General features: G+C 47.4%; 1 protein-coding gene across 1 annotated transcript in view; it reads right to left on the bottom strand.

Moving 5' to 3' along the window:
* SH3RF3 (SH3 domain containing ring finger 3) overlaps positions 1-17,830 on the bottom strand; it is a 155,589-nt gene that overhangs the window by 30,305 nt on the left and 107,454 nt on the right. The window contains exons 6-7 of the mRNA XM_065927319.1: positions 7,619-7,789; positions 5,852-6,105 (exon numbers count right to left, since the gene is read on the bottom strand). Coding sequence (XP_065783391.1) covers positions 5,852-6,105; positions 7,619-7,789 — 425 coding nt within the window. The remainder of the gene's footprint in view (positions 1-5,851; positions 6,106-7,618; positions 7,790-17,830) is intronic.

Here is a 17,830-nt window from a genome sequence, read left to right as displayed (position 1 = left end):
GGCAAAGTAATGTCTCTACTTTTTAATATGCTGTCTATGTTGGTCATAGCTTTTCTTCCAAGGAGCAAGCATCTTTTAATTTCAGGGCTGCACTCACCATCTTCAGTGATTTTGGAGCCCCCCAAAATAAAGTCTGTCACTCTTTCCATTGTTCTCCCATCTATTTGCCATGAAGTGATGGGACCAGATGCCATGATGTTTTCTGAATGTTGAGTTTTAAGTCAACTTCTTCACTCTCTTCTTTCACTTTCATCAAGAGGCTCTTTAGTTATCCTTTGTTTTCTGCCATAATGGTGGTATCATCTGCATATCGGAGGTTATTGATATTTCTCCTGGCAATCTTGATTCCAGCTTATGCTTCATCCAGTCCAGCATTTCTCATGATGTACTCTGCATATAAGTTAAACAAGCAGGGTGACAATATACAGCTTTGATGTACTCCTTTTTCTATTTGGAACCAGTCTGTTGTTCCATGTCCAGTTCTAACTTGCTTCTTGACCTGCATACAGATTTCTCAGGAGGCAGGTCAGGTGGTCTGGTATTCCCATCTCTTGAAGAATTTTCCACAGTTTGTTGTGATCCACATAGTCAAAGGCTTTGGTATAGTCAATAAAGCAGAAATATATGTTTTTCTGGAACTCTTTTGCTTTTTTGATTATCCAACAGAGTTGGCAATTTGATCTCTTGTTCCTCTGGCTTTTCTAAATCCAGCTTGAACATCTGGAAGTTCATAGTTTATGTACTGTTGAAGCCTGGCGTAGAGAAATGCGGCTTTACAATGTGTCTTAAAATCAGTGTTAGCTTTTAACTTTGTTTTTCTTTTCCAGGTTTTTTTGACCAAGGTCCTCTGCATGCCTATATGAATCTGGGTAGCAGACTGCCAGGTTCTACCAAAAAATTGGGTTAGATCTTGATTGGCACTTCACTGACTCTATAGGTCAGTTTTTGGAGAATAAACACCTTAACAACATCAAGTTTTCTTACTCCTAAATAAAGTATATCTCTGTAAATGTTTAAGACTTCCTTAATTTCTTTCTTTAATTTGCAATATTTCAGAGTGTTCAAGTCTTACTTGCCTTTTATCAGATTTAATCCTAAGTAATTTATGTTTTTAATGCTATCAAAATTGGTATCATTTTTTAAATGCCAATTTCCAAAAATCATTCCTGGTATAGAGAAACAAAATTGGCTTTTGTATGTTGACCTTGTATTCTGTAACCTTTGTGCCTGTTTCCACCTAGTACGATTTTCCTTCTTTCTAGAGACGACTGTTTGACATTTTTCATGGTGTGTGATGACATCTTTTTAACCTCACTGTGTCTGAATAATTCTTTATTTTGCTTTCATTTATGAGAGACATTTGTTGGGTGTAGAATCCTAGCTTGACAGATGCATTTCTTTCGGGACTTGTTAAGTTTTCCACTGTCTTCTCACTTGTAGTGTTCCTGACAAGAAATCTACTGTCACCCTTATTTTTTTCCTATGCTATGTATCTTTTCTTTTGTGCTACTTTCAAGGTTGTCTTCATCACAGATTTTGAACAATTTGATCATAATTTACTTTGTTGTAGTTTTCTTCATGTTCCTTGTGCTTGGGAGTCACTGATCCATCAGTTTACAGGTTTTTTTTTTTTTTTAATCAAATTTAGAACAGTTTTGGTCATTATTTATTCAACTAATTTTTCTGTCCCACCCTCGTCTCCTTTACTCTGGGGACTCCAGTTAAAAATATATTTGGCCACTTGAAGTTGTTCTACTGCTCACTGATGCTCTGTTCATTTTAAAAAATTCTCTTCTATCTCTTTGTTTCACAGTTTCTATGGCTAGATCTTCAAGTTCACTACTATTTTCTAAGCAATGTCTAATCTGCCATTAATGCCATCCAGCAGGTGATCTCACACTGTGTAGTTATTTTTAGAAGCTTGATTTCAGTCTTTAAAATATCTTCCATGTTTCTACTTACCTTTCTGAGCATATGAAATGCAACTATAACATCTTTTTTAGCATCTTTGTTCTGGGTCAGCTTTGATGACTGGTGGGTTGATCTCATCTCTGTGGGGCATGTTTTCCTGCTCTTCTGCATGCCTGGTGCTTCATTATTGCCATCAGACACAGGTGGGCGAGATGCGGCTGCCCCAGCCGGGTGAGCTCCTCTGCACGGTGGCTGGTGTCCTGGGAGCCGGTTGGTGGGAACAGGCACTTCCCAGCAGAGTCCTTGTGCTCTTGGCCCACGGGGTCCCTCGCATGCCTGCCCATCGGTTCTCAGTGTCCTGAGCCAGGGACATTGCACCCTCTGGGGCTCAGTCATCCAGACCCTCAGCTCCGTACCCCAACCCAGAGAGCCTTCTGGACTGGCCCTCGTGCTCTCCCTGTGCGGACACCTGGCCTTCTCTCCAGGAGGTGAGCTGGGACCTTCCTCTGTGTTCTCATCTCTCATGGATCACCATCCGTCTTCTAGTGTCTCACAACCACTGTTTTATACATTCCTTGTTTTTTTCAGTTGTTTCTGGTGGGAGGGTAAATCCTGACCTAATTGCTTTATCTTGGCCATAAGCAGAAATCTAGCTTTATCCTTTACATATAAAAATCTGGTTATATCTATTATTTTAAATCCTCTCAGGAGCCCTGCTCCTAAGATAAAAACTGAGGTTCCTTGACCCAGTGGAAGAGAAACAGCCTGATCTGCTCCCCTCAGCTTTGTCACAGGGCTCACAGCCGCCAACACGCCTGCCCTCTGGGGCTCAGAGCCTCTCTCGTGTCCCTCGTGCTCCACCACTGCACGCTCTGCTCTGAGCTTTAGACCTAAGGTCCACCTTGCCTCTGCAAAGAAACTGTCACCAACACCCTGCTCCTCCTTCCCACCTCTGTCTCAGTCACATTAAAACAGAATCACTCCAAGCACAAACCGTGGTCTTACTCATCTCCATGCCTTTGCGGCTGGAATTCCCCATTTGTTTGGTCCATCCAGGTACTTTCTGTCTGTCCTTTAGGAACCAAGGCAGCATCACATTCTCCTGGAGATGGTCCACAGGCCCCTCAACAGTCGCCCCCTCCTTCCTCCTTGGTCTGAGGGAGGTACCCCTCCTGCTCCCTATAGCCTCATACCCCCCAGGCCTCCACCCAGTGCTTTTCAAATTCCACTGTAACCTGGGTCTCCTTGTCCTCCTCTCTAAGGGGTTGGATAAAAATGGGTCCAGACCCCAGCAGAGCCCTCGTGCACCCAGCTCTCTCCCAGTGCATTTTGCTGATAAATGAATGGCTATGTGGAGCCCTTGTCCTCTGGGCACCATGGCCAAGGCAACCAGGCCTTTGTCCAACTACCTGACTGTGGTTTGGTCTGAGGACACTAACAAGGATCTCCCAGGTGCCTGAGCTGGGGTTTGCTGAGATGGGGCAGTGACTGCAGTAAGCGATCCTCTGCCTGTGCACACTGTCAGCACTGTGTTCTTGCTCTCCAGACACAGAAGGAAGTGGAAAATGCTGTGGGGACTCCAGACATCTAATTACTGCTATGATGGGGGCACCCTGTATCCTGGCTGCAGCACATGAGTTGGGGACGAGCCCTGGGCTGGAACGCACCAGGCATGCCATTAAACCATCCTATGCCTCACTCTCCCACACGTGAATTAAACAGATGGAAGAGCATGCCTGTTACCCATGCAGGTTACCATGGTGACTGAGGACAGAGAGAGTGTTGTTTTGCTCTGGCTGGCCAATTTCTTTGATTCTGCTGTTATTCCATTCCATAAATGAGATGAGCAGGTCATATTCCTCTTTGAACTGGTGGGTTCCTTACGTGGCAGGGTGTGGACAGGCCCTTGTAGGGGACTTGGTGCAGAGCTGGGTGGCTGGGATGGATGTACACTCCATGAGAGGCAGGCCTGGCCATGGCTCTCAGCATCATGGAGCACAGAGCAGGCTGGGGAATGGATGTGGGGGTCACAAGCAGGAGGACCTGCTTGGGAGCTCCAGACCCAGGAGACCAGCACCTCACCTCAGCGCACATCTCCCCAGCCATGGAGCAGCGGGCGGGCACTCCCTGGACATGCTATCTCTAGACCTCAGGGGCTGCATCCACAGCTGGAGGCTACAATGAGCACCATCAGCTGCCCTGAGCCACAGCTGGCTGGAAGGTAATGGCTGGGCCGAGAGGTCAGCCACAGGTGATATCACTGTAGATTCTCCTAGGGCAGAGACAACTAGCTCTTCTCCAGGGCCCTACTGGCCAGGTGAAAAACAGACCTTACTTTTCACTAATTTAAGGGAAAAAAAAACACATATGAAGGACTCTTGTTTTCAGTTGCTAAGTCGTGTCTGACTCTTCGTGACCCCATGGACTGCAGGACACCAGGATTCCCTGTCCTTCATCATCTCCCGCATTTACAAAGTGAGTCTTAGCAAACCTACACCAAGGCAGGGCCAAGCCCACCCACGAGGCTTCCTTGGTACAGAGCCCACTGTGGCTGAATAAGACCACCCAGCAAGAGGCTGGACACCAGGGTGGGACTGCTGTCGGGGACTTTCCTGGTGGCTCAGTGGATAAGAATCCACCTTCCAATGCAGGGGACACAGGCTTGATTTCTGCTCCAGGAAGATTCTAAATGTAACTAAGCCCGTGTACCACAACTATTGAGCCTGTGCTCTAGAGCCCGTGAGCTGCAACTACTGAGCTTATGTGCCACAACTACTGAAGCTTTGGCACTCTAGAGCCCGTGCTCCACAACAAGAGAAGCCATCACAATGAGAAGCCCAAGCACCACAATAAAGAATAGCCTGCACTCACTGCAACTAGAGAAAGCCTGTGCACAGTAATGAACACCCAGCACAGTCAAAAATAAAATAAATAAATTGTTGTTGTTTAGTTGCTAAGTCGTGTACGACTCTTTTGCAACCCCATGGACTATAGCCTGCCAGGCTCCTCTGTCCGTGGGATTTCCCAGGCAAGAGTACTGGAGTAGGTTGCCACTTCCTTCTCCAGGGAGTCTTCCTGACTGAGGGAATAAACCCGCTCTCGTGCACTGGCAGGTGGATTCTTTACCATTGAGCCACCAGGGAAGCCCAAAATAAAATAAATAAATCATTTGGAAAAAGAAAGAGATTATTTTTGAGAATGGGGTCAGAATGGAAAGGAATTCTGAATCATTTAAATGAAACTCAGAGGCACATCCTCCTGTCCTGGGTCCCTTTCACTGCACAGTGACAACATTACTGGCTTATGTGTTGGAAAGTTACTGGCCTGGCTCCCAGGAGGACCATGTGAGTAAAGCTTAGCAGTTCTTCTTAGCTCACTGCCAAGCTTCCAAGCAAGATGCGTTTACCCTGTTCACACCTTCAGGAACCTCCCCACACTTCCTCGTCTCATGCTACACAGGGAGCCACGTAGACTATCCTGACTTCTGGTCAGTCTTCTACTGATGAAGCTGCAGGAGAAGCAATGGCCATCACTCCTCAGCCTCAAAGCATCTCAGGAAGCACCTCTGTGGACTGGTCTCATTACCAGCACTGTCAGCCTCATCAGCAGACCCCTTTGGCGAGTGGCATGTAGATGCAGGTGACCCATGGTGGCTCACAGGGCCACCCAGAGGTGACAAGGTAACCTCACTGGTCCAGCCAGTCCTCTTGCTGCATGAAGTGTATAAACACCTGTGAATTTTCTAATCCATTCCAGCCGTAGGACAGGCTACGAAGATATGTCAACATGTTCCCCAGGACTAGCATAAATTCATGATTACAGGGCACCCCTCCATGGATCGCTCAAGACCTGAGTCAAAGGATGCTCATAACTCGTGTCCCTGAGATCACCTTCCTCAAATTTTCCAGCAGAGTGAGGTCCCCATGAGGCTGCTACATACCAGGGGGGCCGGCGCTCCGGGCCTGGCTGGCCGCTGGCTGGACTGTGTGCCGCAGACAGCTGCCCAGTGGGGGAGAGGCGGCCTGGTGCTGGACCGGGACCTGGGCTGTGGTAAGGGGAAGGGCTGGCCTCAGGGCCGTGGCCGGGCTGCTCAGACTCCCACCGCCTGGGTGCATGGTTGTGGCCATCCCTTTGGCCAGGGGAGACCCTCCGACTGCATTATTCCGGGGTGGCCCAGCCCCTCCTACAGGAATCCTGAGGAAATGAACAGAATGAAGTCAGGGGAGGGCACAGATATACCCACACCACACAGACTGATGAAGAGCCACTCAACCCCTTGGCTCCGGAGCTGGAGGCCACACCATCCAGGACAAGCCCTACAGCAGCACCAGGATGACCTGGGCAGGTGGTGTCTAGAGGCCCGGCTGGACAGCAGAGCCCCTGACAACCACACGTTCTTTCCACGTGCATATGTGACAACCAGTGAAAGAGCCATAGGAAACAGGGAAGTGATGCTAATCAGATATTTTGTTCCAGAGTCACTGCCTTGATTTAGTCTAACAAACAGCTGTGTGTCCCCAAACAGAGGCAGAAGGAATGGGCTTGGCACATCTGGCAGGCAGCAGAAGGCAGGGGCCTGGCTCTTTCTGGATGAAGGACTCCTGGGAGTCCAGGAAAGGGTGCAGACAAGCCTCGTGTTTGCGGTTTTATCCCAGACTTTCCAGAGAAAGTGATGTGGAGAGTCTAGGACACACCGTGGAGCACAGGCTCACACGGAGACTCTGAGACAGGCCCCGGCGGCTCCTCCCCTGCACGGGCCAACCTGAACCATGCACCAGCACCAGGCGTGTGGGGCTGGGGTGGGGAGCTCCTGGGATCCATTGTCAGGATCACACGCCTTCCATTTGTCCAAGAGCCGGGAAAACTCCCCATCTGTCTCCTCTGGATCTCAGGCGTGAGGCTCGGGGAGCCACCCATGGTGGGGGCAGGCAGAGCCTCTGCCAGGACCAGATGGGCAGCTGTGGGGAGAAGGGCCTCCCTTCAGGGCCACAGGACCATGGGGCTCACAAGGTGGGCCTTTTCAGGAGGGCCTGGGGGATGTGGCTCCCGGGCCTGCTGCCGTGAAGGTACAAGTCAGGCCGCATCAGTGCAGGTCTGGGTGTTTACTTTGCCTGGAGTCTTATTGCCAAGAGCGCAGAAGCTGGTGGGGTGGGGAGAACAGGGGGTGGGGTGGGGGGAGTCTGTAGCAGCTCTCTGCAGGTCCTGGGCTGTGAACACAGGGCTGAGGCGTCCCGGGCTCCCCGGAGTGAGGCCAACCCTAAACCAAACCTTCAGGGGATGCCCCTCTATCTGGAAACATCTGACAACCCTGGGTCACCTCCAGCTAACTGTTAAACTTGCTTTTGCCAATTTATAAAAATAATATAACAGTAAATTCGTAAAACACAGGAAATTACAAGGAGAGAAAAAAGTTAATTACTCATAATGTTCCACTCAGTAATAATAGTTAACTTTTGGGAACATGGAATCTTTCCTTCACGTGTGTGAATGGCACATGCTTTTTGCACACACACCCACTGTCCTCATACGTGTGCACACGTACAGGCATGCACCTGTGCCCCGTGACACGCCCCTGTGTGGTGCTCCAGATCCTCCCGGCCACCTTCTCCCCAGGGCCACGGGCAGCGGGCAGTAGGAAGGCAGGTGAGGCACAGTCCCTGGTCTCCACTCAGCTACGGCCACAGGAGGCGGGCAGTGAGGGCCTCACCTGGAGACGGGTGTCACATAGTTGCCCGGGAACACGCCCGAGAGTCCAGTGCGCAGGGCTGTGCCCTTGAACCAGCCGTCCCGACACTTCTCCAGGACACGGTATGTGTCACCCTTGCGCAGCTCCAGCTCGTCACTCTTCTGGGGCTTGTAGGCGTAGAGCGCCAGGTACCTGTGGGCAAGAGGTGGGTGGTGAGCGGTGCCATGGACAGAAGGGCGCCCTTGCACACTTGGCGGGCAGCCAGGGACCAGGAGGAGCCCCCGGGGAAAGACCCCTGGAGCTACAAGCTCCACACCCTTCACCAACCAGCAGGCTGAACTCAGAGAAGCCCTGCCAGGACTAGATGGGGGGCCAACTGTTTGGGCCCATTTTGTCCTCTTTTCTCTGGTTAATACCTGATGCTCTGGGCAAGAGAAGGCTTTAGGGAAAACGGGTGAACTACGCAGCCTTGGATGGGTTTCCTCATTTAGTCCCACCTGCCCACTCACCCATCCATGCAAACTGGAGGAGATTCGGAGGCCCTTTTAAAGAAAAACCAGCCCAATTAGGGACTCCTTAGATAGGTGACTAACTGAAATTCTACTTTTAAGATCAGTGACTAACTGAAATTCTACTTTCAAGATTTTTTAACATCTTGGTGGTGTGAGCCCTAGCCGGGGGCTTAGACACTGTGCTCCTCATTTGCCAGGACTCTTTGAAATGTCCTGAGCCCCTGGCGCCACCCTCAGAACCTCTGATAAGTGCTTTGCTACTTTGGGGGTTTGTGGAAGGGGTGGTTTGACCTAACAGAGAGAATGTTTTCAGGCAAATACCTGCTTGCAAGATCTGGGAAGGAAAAGTGGTGGGAGCTTCACTTCAACAAAGAAACGAGATGCATTAAAACAATTTTTTTTGGCTATAACCATGTGGCATGTAGGACCGTAGTTCCCTGACTAAGGATCGAACATGTGCTCCCTGTAATGGCAGCATGGAGTCTTAACCGCTGGACCGACAAGGAAGTCCCAAGATGCATTTCTAAGAAGCATCATCTCCTGGGCCTCCTTTTAGGATGGGCCTGGTGGGCACACTGCCCCTGCTGGGCCACAGGAGCCTCCTTCTTTGTCCCCTAGCCACCCTCCCAGCCTCTGGGACTAGGTGACTTCAGGGGCTACCTGCACTGTCCACCTGCCCCGTGGAGCATGAAGCTGTGGACAGAGGGCCATCCGAGGGAGAAGTGTTGTCCCTGCTGGAGAGAGAAGGACCTCGGGCAGTGAGCGAGAGGCTCAGAGGTTCCAGTAGCCAGGGCAGACCTCCCCCCAACATGGCATAGTCCCCCCTCACACCCGGCAAGCCTCCCCCACACCCAGCACAGTGCCCACTGGCACCTACTTCCACAGTGGCATCAACCTAGATTCTAAAAATAAGACATGTGTTAGCAACTGCAGCAAAGACCTGACGAGCTGTGTGTATGTGTGTGTGTGTCTGTCTGTCTGTGATCCAGGGAGGGGCCTTCAGATGACAGAGTGATCTCTGGGGATGAGCTGATGATCCTACTCAAAATTCTGGAATCCCCAAGTCATTCAGGGAACAAGGTTTGTTTTCACCTCTCAGGATCTTCCCATCACAGTGAGAAAGAGTTATTTTCAGACTGTGGGCCTTAAGGCAGCCTGATTAAGCCTTTACATCGAAACAGTCTTCTTTCAAAATCCCACTTGTACTTTAGAGAAACACACCGTGGTTCCTAATGAGGTAATAAAGGCAGAAAACGGGCAACAGAAGTGAACTTGGCTGAAACCACCACCCAACTCCCCAAACTTGGAGCAACTACTGGCCTCACTGGGGGCCCCATTGGGTGGGGGCACCTCCCCCCCCGACTCTCGCCTCTGGGACCACAGGCTCTGCTGAGCTGAGTCGTGAGGGAGTCTGCAGGCAGCTCTGTATTTATCCTGTGTCCTGCCTCCTCTAGAGTCATGGCAGTAGGAGGTGACGTTTCCCTCCGGTTTCAGCTGTTCATTCATTTATTAGATGCCCAGTGATCCTGGCACCCTCAGGTGCTAACCATGCAGGGAGACAGGCTTGCTTCCAAGGACCTCTTCACCCCAAGGGACGGGGCACCCTCCTCCATCATCAGTCAGAACTCTGTTTAGGAGGCACTGCCGTCACCTGTGGGACAGCGTGCAGAGCCCACCCTCCTCGGGTGTCTGGAGTCCAGGCAGGGTGGGAAGCTGGAGTCTGTTATGGTCTCGCTGGAGCCCCACATGAGCTCTGAGGCTGGGCTACTTACTCATTTCACAGCTGAACAAACTGAGGTTCAAAAAGACAGTGTCTCTGTTTATGCAGCGAGTTGGAGGCAAGCAGTTGTTCTTGGCCCCAGGGCCTGGTAGGCCCCATGGGAAGCTGGGGTGAGGCCCGGAGCAGGGGGCCCTGAGGCCCACTATCTTCATCTTTATTGTGAATTCATTCTCCAAGGAGCAATCTGTTCTCTGGTCTTAACAGTTCAAGTTCAGTCTTTCCGTGTGCACTGCTGGGGGGTGGAGTGTAAACCAATCTGACTTCATCTGGCACACCCCAGCCTCCCAACCTGTTCCCTTCGATGCCACAGGGGAAGCTAGATTGCCTTGCCAACATTTTCCCTACACGTGGGGTTGCTTGTCTGCCTGTGGCTCGTGCACACACCTGGGATGTTCTGGAGGGGCCGGCGGCTCCCAGCCTGATGTCTGCAGCTCTGTGGTCTCTGCAGTGCACTGGTCACTCAGTCCCGGTCCAAGTGTGGCCATAGGGAAGGGTGCATCATCTGCACCCCTTCTGTCCCCACCCCCTTGGCCGTGCCCGCCAGCCTGGAGGGTGCCCTCAGCTGGACCTTGGAGCTGCAGGCCGATGCCCACAGAGCCCAGGGCCAGGAGAACCAGGTAGCGAGTGCAGGATTCCCAGTACTCCACCTGCCTCTCCCTTCCGCCTCTTGTCCACTCCTCCTCCGCTCCCTCTCTACTCCTTCCAAAGGACTTCAGCTCTGCACATGCCTCCATAGAGGACACAGCTCCGGCTGCTCCAGAACTGTCTTGGAATTCGTTTGTCTCGGTGGATTCACTCACAAGGCTGGTACTTGGATCAGGCAAGAGTGGGAGGTCTGGTTCACAACGCTCTCTCCATGGCTGGGTGGCCGGCAGAGGGCTCTCCTCCCCATTGGAAGAGGTGTCCCCTCCTCCAGGCTGATGCAGCCCCGGGGGAGTGAGTCTGGGGGCACGTCGGCCCCTTCCCTGGCACCCTCGGCTGGACAGCATGCAGTCTGGACATGCGGCAGCTGTGGCCGCCCAGCCTCTACTTGCAGCTGTGTTCCCATAAGCAGCCTGCTGGGAACAGCCGCCACTCACCGCATAACTGCTCTTCTCTATGGAAGATCTTCACTTGCTGCTAATTGTCTATAGACTCTAATCAAGCAGTGATTAAAGAATTTTAGCGCCTTCATTAACTTCACACCCTTCTGCCTCCATATGACAGCTTGCTCATTTCTTCTGAAATAAGTGAGATTCTCTCCCATCCTCCTGCAAAGAGCCTGCTCCTGCTCCTCTAGGTGCCAGTGCCGCATGGACTCAGGCCAGCAAAACATGTGCCTGCTTGCTGACCTTTGATCAACAGGATCAGCTAAGGAAAGGGTTCCAGATAGCAGCACAGGACACTCCTGAACTTGTCTTTTCCCAGGAACACAGCAAACCCACAGCCACATTAAGGGACCACCTCTTCAGAGAGAGACCTGAACCCTGGATGGTCAGAGCCTCCACCACTAAGGGCAGGAGGACAACAGAGAGCACAGGAGACAGAGAGATGGACTCGCCAGGAAACCCCTCGCCAGCCACCACGGGGACCACAAGGGGACCCAACCCCTTAATCCTGCTCAGGAGAGACCAGTCCCCCAAATACCTGGCTTTGAAAACCAACAGAAAATACCAGGAAAACTACAGAAGCACCTGGAATGGAAAAATGTGCTCTCGATGGGCCTGTATGCAGACTCATTCAACCCAGAAACCAGTGTAAAAATACCAGACTGAATAGTGCACAGGCCACTGAATAATGTGGCAGCATCTGCCAGGGGTCAGGAACCTGGGGACTCCTGGGGACTGACTCACTAGCTGGAGCCATTTCAGAAATTGCAGGCTACCTTGCTTATGCCACCCAGTGGGTACAATTTTGGAATGTTCCATCTAACTTGTCATATCTTTTTGCCTTTTCATACTGGCAAAAATATCAATAACCTCAGATATGCAGATGACACCACCCTTATGGCAGGAAGCAAGTCTCTTGAAGGTGAAAGAGGAGAGTGGAAAAAGCTGGCTTAAAATTCAACATTCAAAAAAAAGAAAAAAAACTCAACATTCAAAAAACAAAGATCATGGCATCCAGTCCTATTACTTCATGGCAAATAGATGGGGAAACAATAGAAACAGTGACAGACTTTATTTTCTTGGGCTCCAGAATCACTGTGGATGGTGACTTCAGCCATGAAATTAAAAGATGCTTACTTCTTGGAAGAAAAGCTATGACAAACCTAGACAGTGTATTAAAAAGCAGAGATATTACTTTGCCAACAAAGGTCCGTCTAGTTAAAGCTATGGTTTTTCTAGTAGTCATGTATGGATGTGAAAGTTGGACTATAGAGAAAGCTGGATGCTGAAGAATTGATGCTTTTGAAATTTGGTGTTGGAGAAGACTCGAGAGTCTTGGACTGTGAGACTTGAATCTCCTTGGACTGCAAGGAGATCAAACCAATCAATCCTAAAGGAAATCAACCCTGAATATTCATTGGAAGGACTGATGCTGAAGCTGAAGCTCCAATACTTTGACTACCTGATGCAAAGGGTTGACTCATTAGAAAAGACCCTGATGCTGGGAAGGATTGAAGGCAGGAGGAGAAAGGGATGACAGAGGATGAGATGGTTGGATAGAACCACCGATTCAATGGACATGAGTTTGAGCAAACTCTGGGAGACAGTGAAGGACAGGGAAGCGTGGTGTGCTGCAGTCCTTTAGGTCAAGAAGAGCTGGATGCAACTGAGTGACTGAACACCAAAACCTAACCTGTCAGCACCAGTGGGTGTGCTCTGATGAAGCCCACCCACCCCTGCACCTAGGTGAGGTCTCACCCTGACTGAGTGGGAACTCTGCCCACCACTGTCCAGAGCTGCTATGGCTGGGTCCACACACCAGCGTGCCTAAGCAGTAACTACAGCCCCCCACAACAGGGGGGGGGGGGACACACTGCCCACAGAGGGGACCCTCGAGTGCCTGCCTCTGGGCCCCACAGGAGTCTCCTAAACAAGGCCACTCCTTCAAGACATGGAGACACAGCTGATTTACTAATACACAAACACAAACACAGAGAATCAGGCAAAATAAGGAGACAGATGTGTATGTTGCAACTGAAAGAAAAGATAAAGCCTCAGAGAAAGAACTAAACAAAATAGAGATAAGCAATCTACCCATTAAAGAGTTAACAGTAATGGTCATAAGGATGCTCACACCAAACCCAGAAGAATGGACCTAGTGGACCTAATGGACACACACAGAACAGTCCATCTAAAAGCATCAGGATGCATATTCTTCTCAAGCATACACAGAAGGTTCTCCAGGATAAATCACATCAGTTTACAAACAGTCCTCCATGAATTTACAAAGATGGAAATCATATCGAGCATCTTCTTGACCACAATTGTGGGAAACCAGAAATCGATCAAAAGAAAAATTGGAGAAAACAAAACAAAAAAAACATCAAATTTAAAGAACATGAATGGGCCACTGAAAAAAAATAACAAAGAAGAAATTTTTAAAATACCTAGAAACAAATGAAAATGGAACCACAATGATCCAAAATCTATGGATCACTTCAAAAGCAGTTCTAAGAGGGAAGTTTATAGTGATATGAGCCTACTTCAGGAAATGAAAAAACTCAAATAATCGAACCTTACACCTAAACAGAAATGATCAACAGAAAACAACAGAAATGATCAGTGAAATTAAGAGTTGGTTCTTTGAAAAGATAAATTCTCCAACTTCTAGTTAGGGTTATCAAGAAAAAAAAAGAACTGGTCCAAACAATAAAATCAGAAAGGAAAAAATAAATTATAACTGACATCACAGAAATATAAAGGATCATAAGACACTAATGAGAACAATCATATGCCAACAACCTGGAAGAAATGAAAAGATTTCTAGAAACATATAATCTTCCAAGACGGAACCATGAAGAAAGAGAAAATCTGAACTGACTGATTACAAGTTAGCAGACTAAGTTTGTGATCAAAATTCTCCCAAGAAAAAAAATCTCAAAGAAATAATCTTAGTTTCACTGATCACTTCTGTTGTTTTCTTAGTCTCTATTTCATTTATTTCTGCTCTGATATTTATTATTTCCTTCCTTCTATTAACATTGGGTTTTGTTTTTCCTTCTTTTTTCTAGTTCCTTTAGGTGTAAGATTCGATTATTTCTTTGAGATTTTTCGTGTTTCCTGAGGTAGGGCTTCACTGATAAATTCCACAAAATATTCAAAGATTTAATAACAAATTGCAGGTTGTTTGTGACCAACATAGGTGCAAAGATCTTTAAAAATGTTAGCAAAGCAAATTCAAAAATATACTAAAAGGTTCATATGTTGTGACCAAATGGACTTATTCCAGGGATGCAAGAATGGCTTAACATCTGCAAATCAGTGTGATTGATACTTCACATTAACAAACTGAGGAATAAAAACCATATGATCATCTCAGTAAATACTGGAAAAAATGTGTGACAAAACTCAATATCTACTTATGATAAAAACTCTTAAGAAAGTGGATACTGAACAAACATATCTCAACATAATAAGAGCTATATATAATAAGCCCACAGCTAACATCAAGAGAACACACTGGTCATAGCAAACACCCTCTTCCAATAACACAAGAGACGACTCTACACACGGACATCACCACGTGGTCAATACCACAATCAGGCTGATTATATTCTTTAGGGCTGAAGATGGAGAAACTCTATGCAGTCAGCAAAAACAAGACCTGGAGTTGGCTCAGATTATTAGTTCCTTACTGCAAAAGTCAGGCTTAAATTGAAGAAAGTAGGGAAAACTACTAGGCCATTCAGGTATGACCTAAAATCAAATCCCTCATGATGACACAGTGCGGGTGACAAACAGATTCAAGGGATTAGATCTGGTAGACAGTGTGCCTGAAGAACTATGGATGGAGGTTCATGTTTGTCCTGTACAATAACATTGTACATAACAGGAGGCAGTGATCAAAACCATCCCAAAGAAAAAGAAATGCAAGAAGGCCAAGTGATCATCTACAGAGGCTTTACAAATAGCTGAGGAAAGAAGAAACATAAAAGGCAAAGGATAAAGGGAAATATATACCCGACTGATATCTAATAGACAGAGTGCCTGAAGAACTATGGATGGAGGTTCGTGACATTGTACAGGAGACAAGACCATCCCCAAGAAAAAGAAATGAAAAAAAGCAAAATGGCTGTCTGAGGAGGCCTTACAAACAGCTGTGAAAAGAAAGGAAGCCAAAAGCAAAGGAGAAAAGGATAGATATATCCATTTGAATGCAGAGTTCCAAAGAATAGCAAGGAGAGATAAGAAAGCCTTCCTCAGTGATCAGTGCAAAGAAATAGAGGGAAACAATAGAATGGGAAAGACCACAGATCTCTTCAAGAAAATTAGAGATACCGAGGGAACATTTCATGCAAAGATGGGCCCAATGAAGGACAGAAATGGTATGGACCTAACAGAAGCAGAAGTTATTAAGAAGTGGTGGCAAGAATACACAGAAGAACTGTACAAAGAAGATCTTCACGACCCAAATAATCACGATGGTGTGATCACTCACCTAGAGCCAGACATCCTGGAATGTGAAGTCAAGTGGGTCTTAGGAAGCATCACTATGAACAAAGCTAGTGGAGGTGATGGAATTCCAGTTGAGCTATTTCAAATCCTAAAAGATGATGCTGTGAAAGTGTTGCACTCAATATGCCAGCAAATTTGGAAAACTCAGCACTGGCCAGAGGACTGGAAAAGATCAGTTTTCATTCCAATCCCTAAGAAAGGCAATGGCAAAGAATGCTCAAACTACTGCACAACTGCATTCATCTCACATGCTAATAAAATAATGCTCAAAATTCTCCAAGCCAGGCTTCAACAGTACATGAACTGTGAACCTCCAGATGTTCAAGCTGGATTTAGAAAAGGCAGAGGAACCAGAGATCAAATTGCCAACATTCGCTGGATCATCGAAAAAGCAAGAGAGTTCCAGAAAAACATCTATTTCTGCTTTATTGACTATGCCAAAGCCTTTGACTGTGTGGATCACAATAAACTGTGGAAAATTCTTAAAGAGATGGGAATACCAGACCACCTGACCTGCCTCTTGAGACACCTGTATGCAGGTCAGGAAGCAACAGTTAGAGCTGGACATGGAACAACAGACTGGTTCCAAATAGGAAAAGGAGTATATCAAGGCTGTATATTGTCCCTGTGTTTATTTGACTTATATGCAGAGTACATCATGAGAAACCCTGGACTGGATGAAGCACAAGCTAGAATCAAGATGGCTGGGAGAAATATCAATAACCTCAGATATGCAAATGACACTACCATTATGGCAGAAAGTGAAGAAGAACTAAAGAAAGTGAAAGAGGAGAGTGAAAAAGTTGGCTTAAAGCTCAACATTCAGAAAACAAAGATCATGGCATCTGATCCCATCACTTCATGGCAAATAGATGGGAAAACAGTTGAAACAGTGGCAGACTTTATTTTGGGAGGCTCCAAAATCACTGCAGAGGGTGACTGCAGCCTTGAAATAAAAGGACATTTACTCCTTGGAAGAAAAGTTATGACCAACCTAGACAGTGTATTAAAAAGCAGAGATATTACTTTGCCAACAAAGGTCCATCTAGTCAAAGCTATGGTTTTTCTAGCAGTCATGTATGGATGTGAGAGTTAGACTATAAAGAAAGCTGAGTGCTGAAGAATTGATGCTTTTGAACTGTGGTGTTGGAGAAGACTCTTGAGAGTCCCTTGGACTGCAAGGAGATCCAACCAGTCCATCCTAAAGGAGATCAGTCCTGAATATTCATTGGAAGGACTGATGCTGAAGCTGAAACTCCAATACTGTGGCCACCTGATGTGAAGAATTGACTCATTAGAAAACACTTTGATGCTGGGAAAGATTGAAGGCGAGAGAACAAGGGGATGACAGAGGATGAGATGGTTGGATGGCATCACCGACTCAATGGACATGAGTTTGAGTAAACTCCAGGAGTTGGTGATGGACAGGGAGGCCTGGGGTGCTGCAGTCCATGGGGTCGCAACAAGTTGGACACAACTGAGCGACTGAACTGACTGACTGACTGACCCGACTGAATGCAGAATTCCAGAGAATAGCATAGAGAGATAAGAAAGTCTTCTTAAATGAACAGTGCAAAGAAATAGAAGAAAAACAATCAAAGGGGAAAGATTATAGAGATCTCTTCAAGAAAACTGGAAGTATAAAGGGAACATTTCATGCAAGGATGGGCACAACAAAGGACAGAAATGGTATGGACCTAACGGAAGCAGAAGAGATTAAAAAGAGGTGGCAAGAATATACAGAAGAACTATACAAAAAAGATCTTAACGACCCAGATAACCATGTTGGTGTGGTCACTCACTTAAAGCCAGACATCCTGGAGTGTTAAGTCAAGTGGGCCTTAGAAAGCATTACTACAAACAAAGCTAGTGGAGGTGTTGGAATTTCAGCTGAGCTATTTCAAATCCTAAAAGATGATGCTGTCAAAGTGCTGCATTCAATATATCAGCAAATTTGGAAAACTCAGCAGTAGCCACAGGACTGGAAAAGGTAAGTTTTCATTCCAATCCCAAAGGGCAATGCCAAAGAATGATCAAGCTACTGTACAAGTGTGCTCATTTCACATGCTAGTAAGTTTATGCTCAAAATCCTTCAAGTTAGGCATTAGCAGTATGTGAACCAAGAACTTCCTGATGTACAAACTGATTTTAGAAAAGGCAGGGGGACCAGAGATCATATCGCCAACATTCCTTGGATCATAGAGAAAGCAAGGGAATTCCAGAAAAACATCTGCTTCATTGACTGTACTAAAGCCTTTGACTGTGTGGATCACAACAAACTGAATAATTCTTCAAGACATGGGAATACCAGACCACCTGACCTGCCTCCTGAGAAATC

Source organism: Muntiacus reevesi, chromosome 3, assembly GCF_963930625.1.
Source record: "Muntiacus reevesi chromosome 3, mMunRee1.1, whole genome shotgun sequence".
Lineage (NCBI taxonomy): Eukaryota > Metazoa > Chordata > Mammalia > Artiodactyla > Cervidae > Muntiacus > Muntiacus reevesi.
The sequence above is the reverse complement of the archived record's forward strand: the minus strand, read 5'-3'. Positions and strand labels throughout refer to the sequence as shown.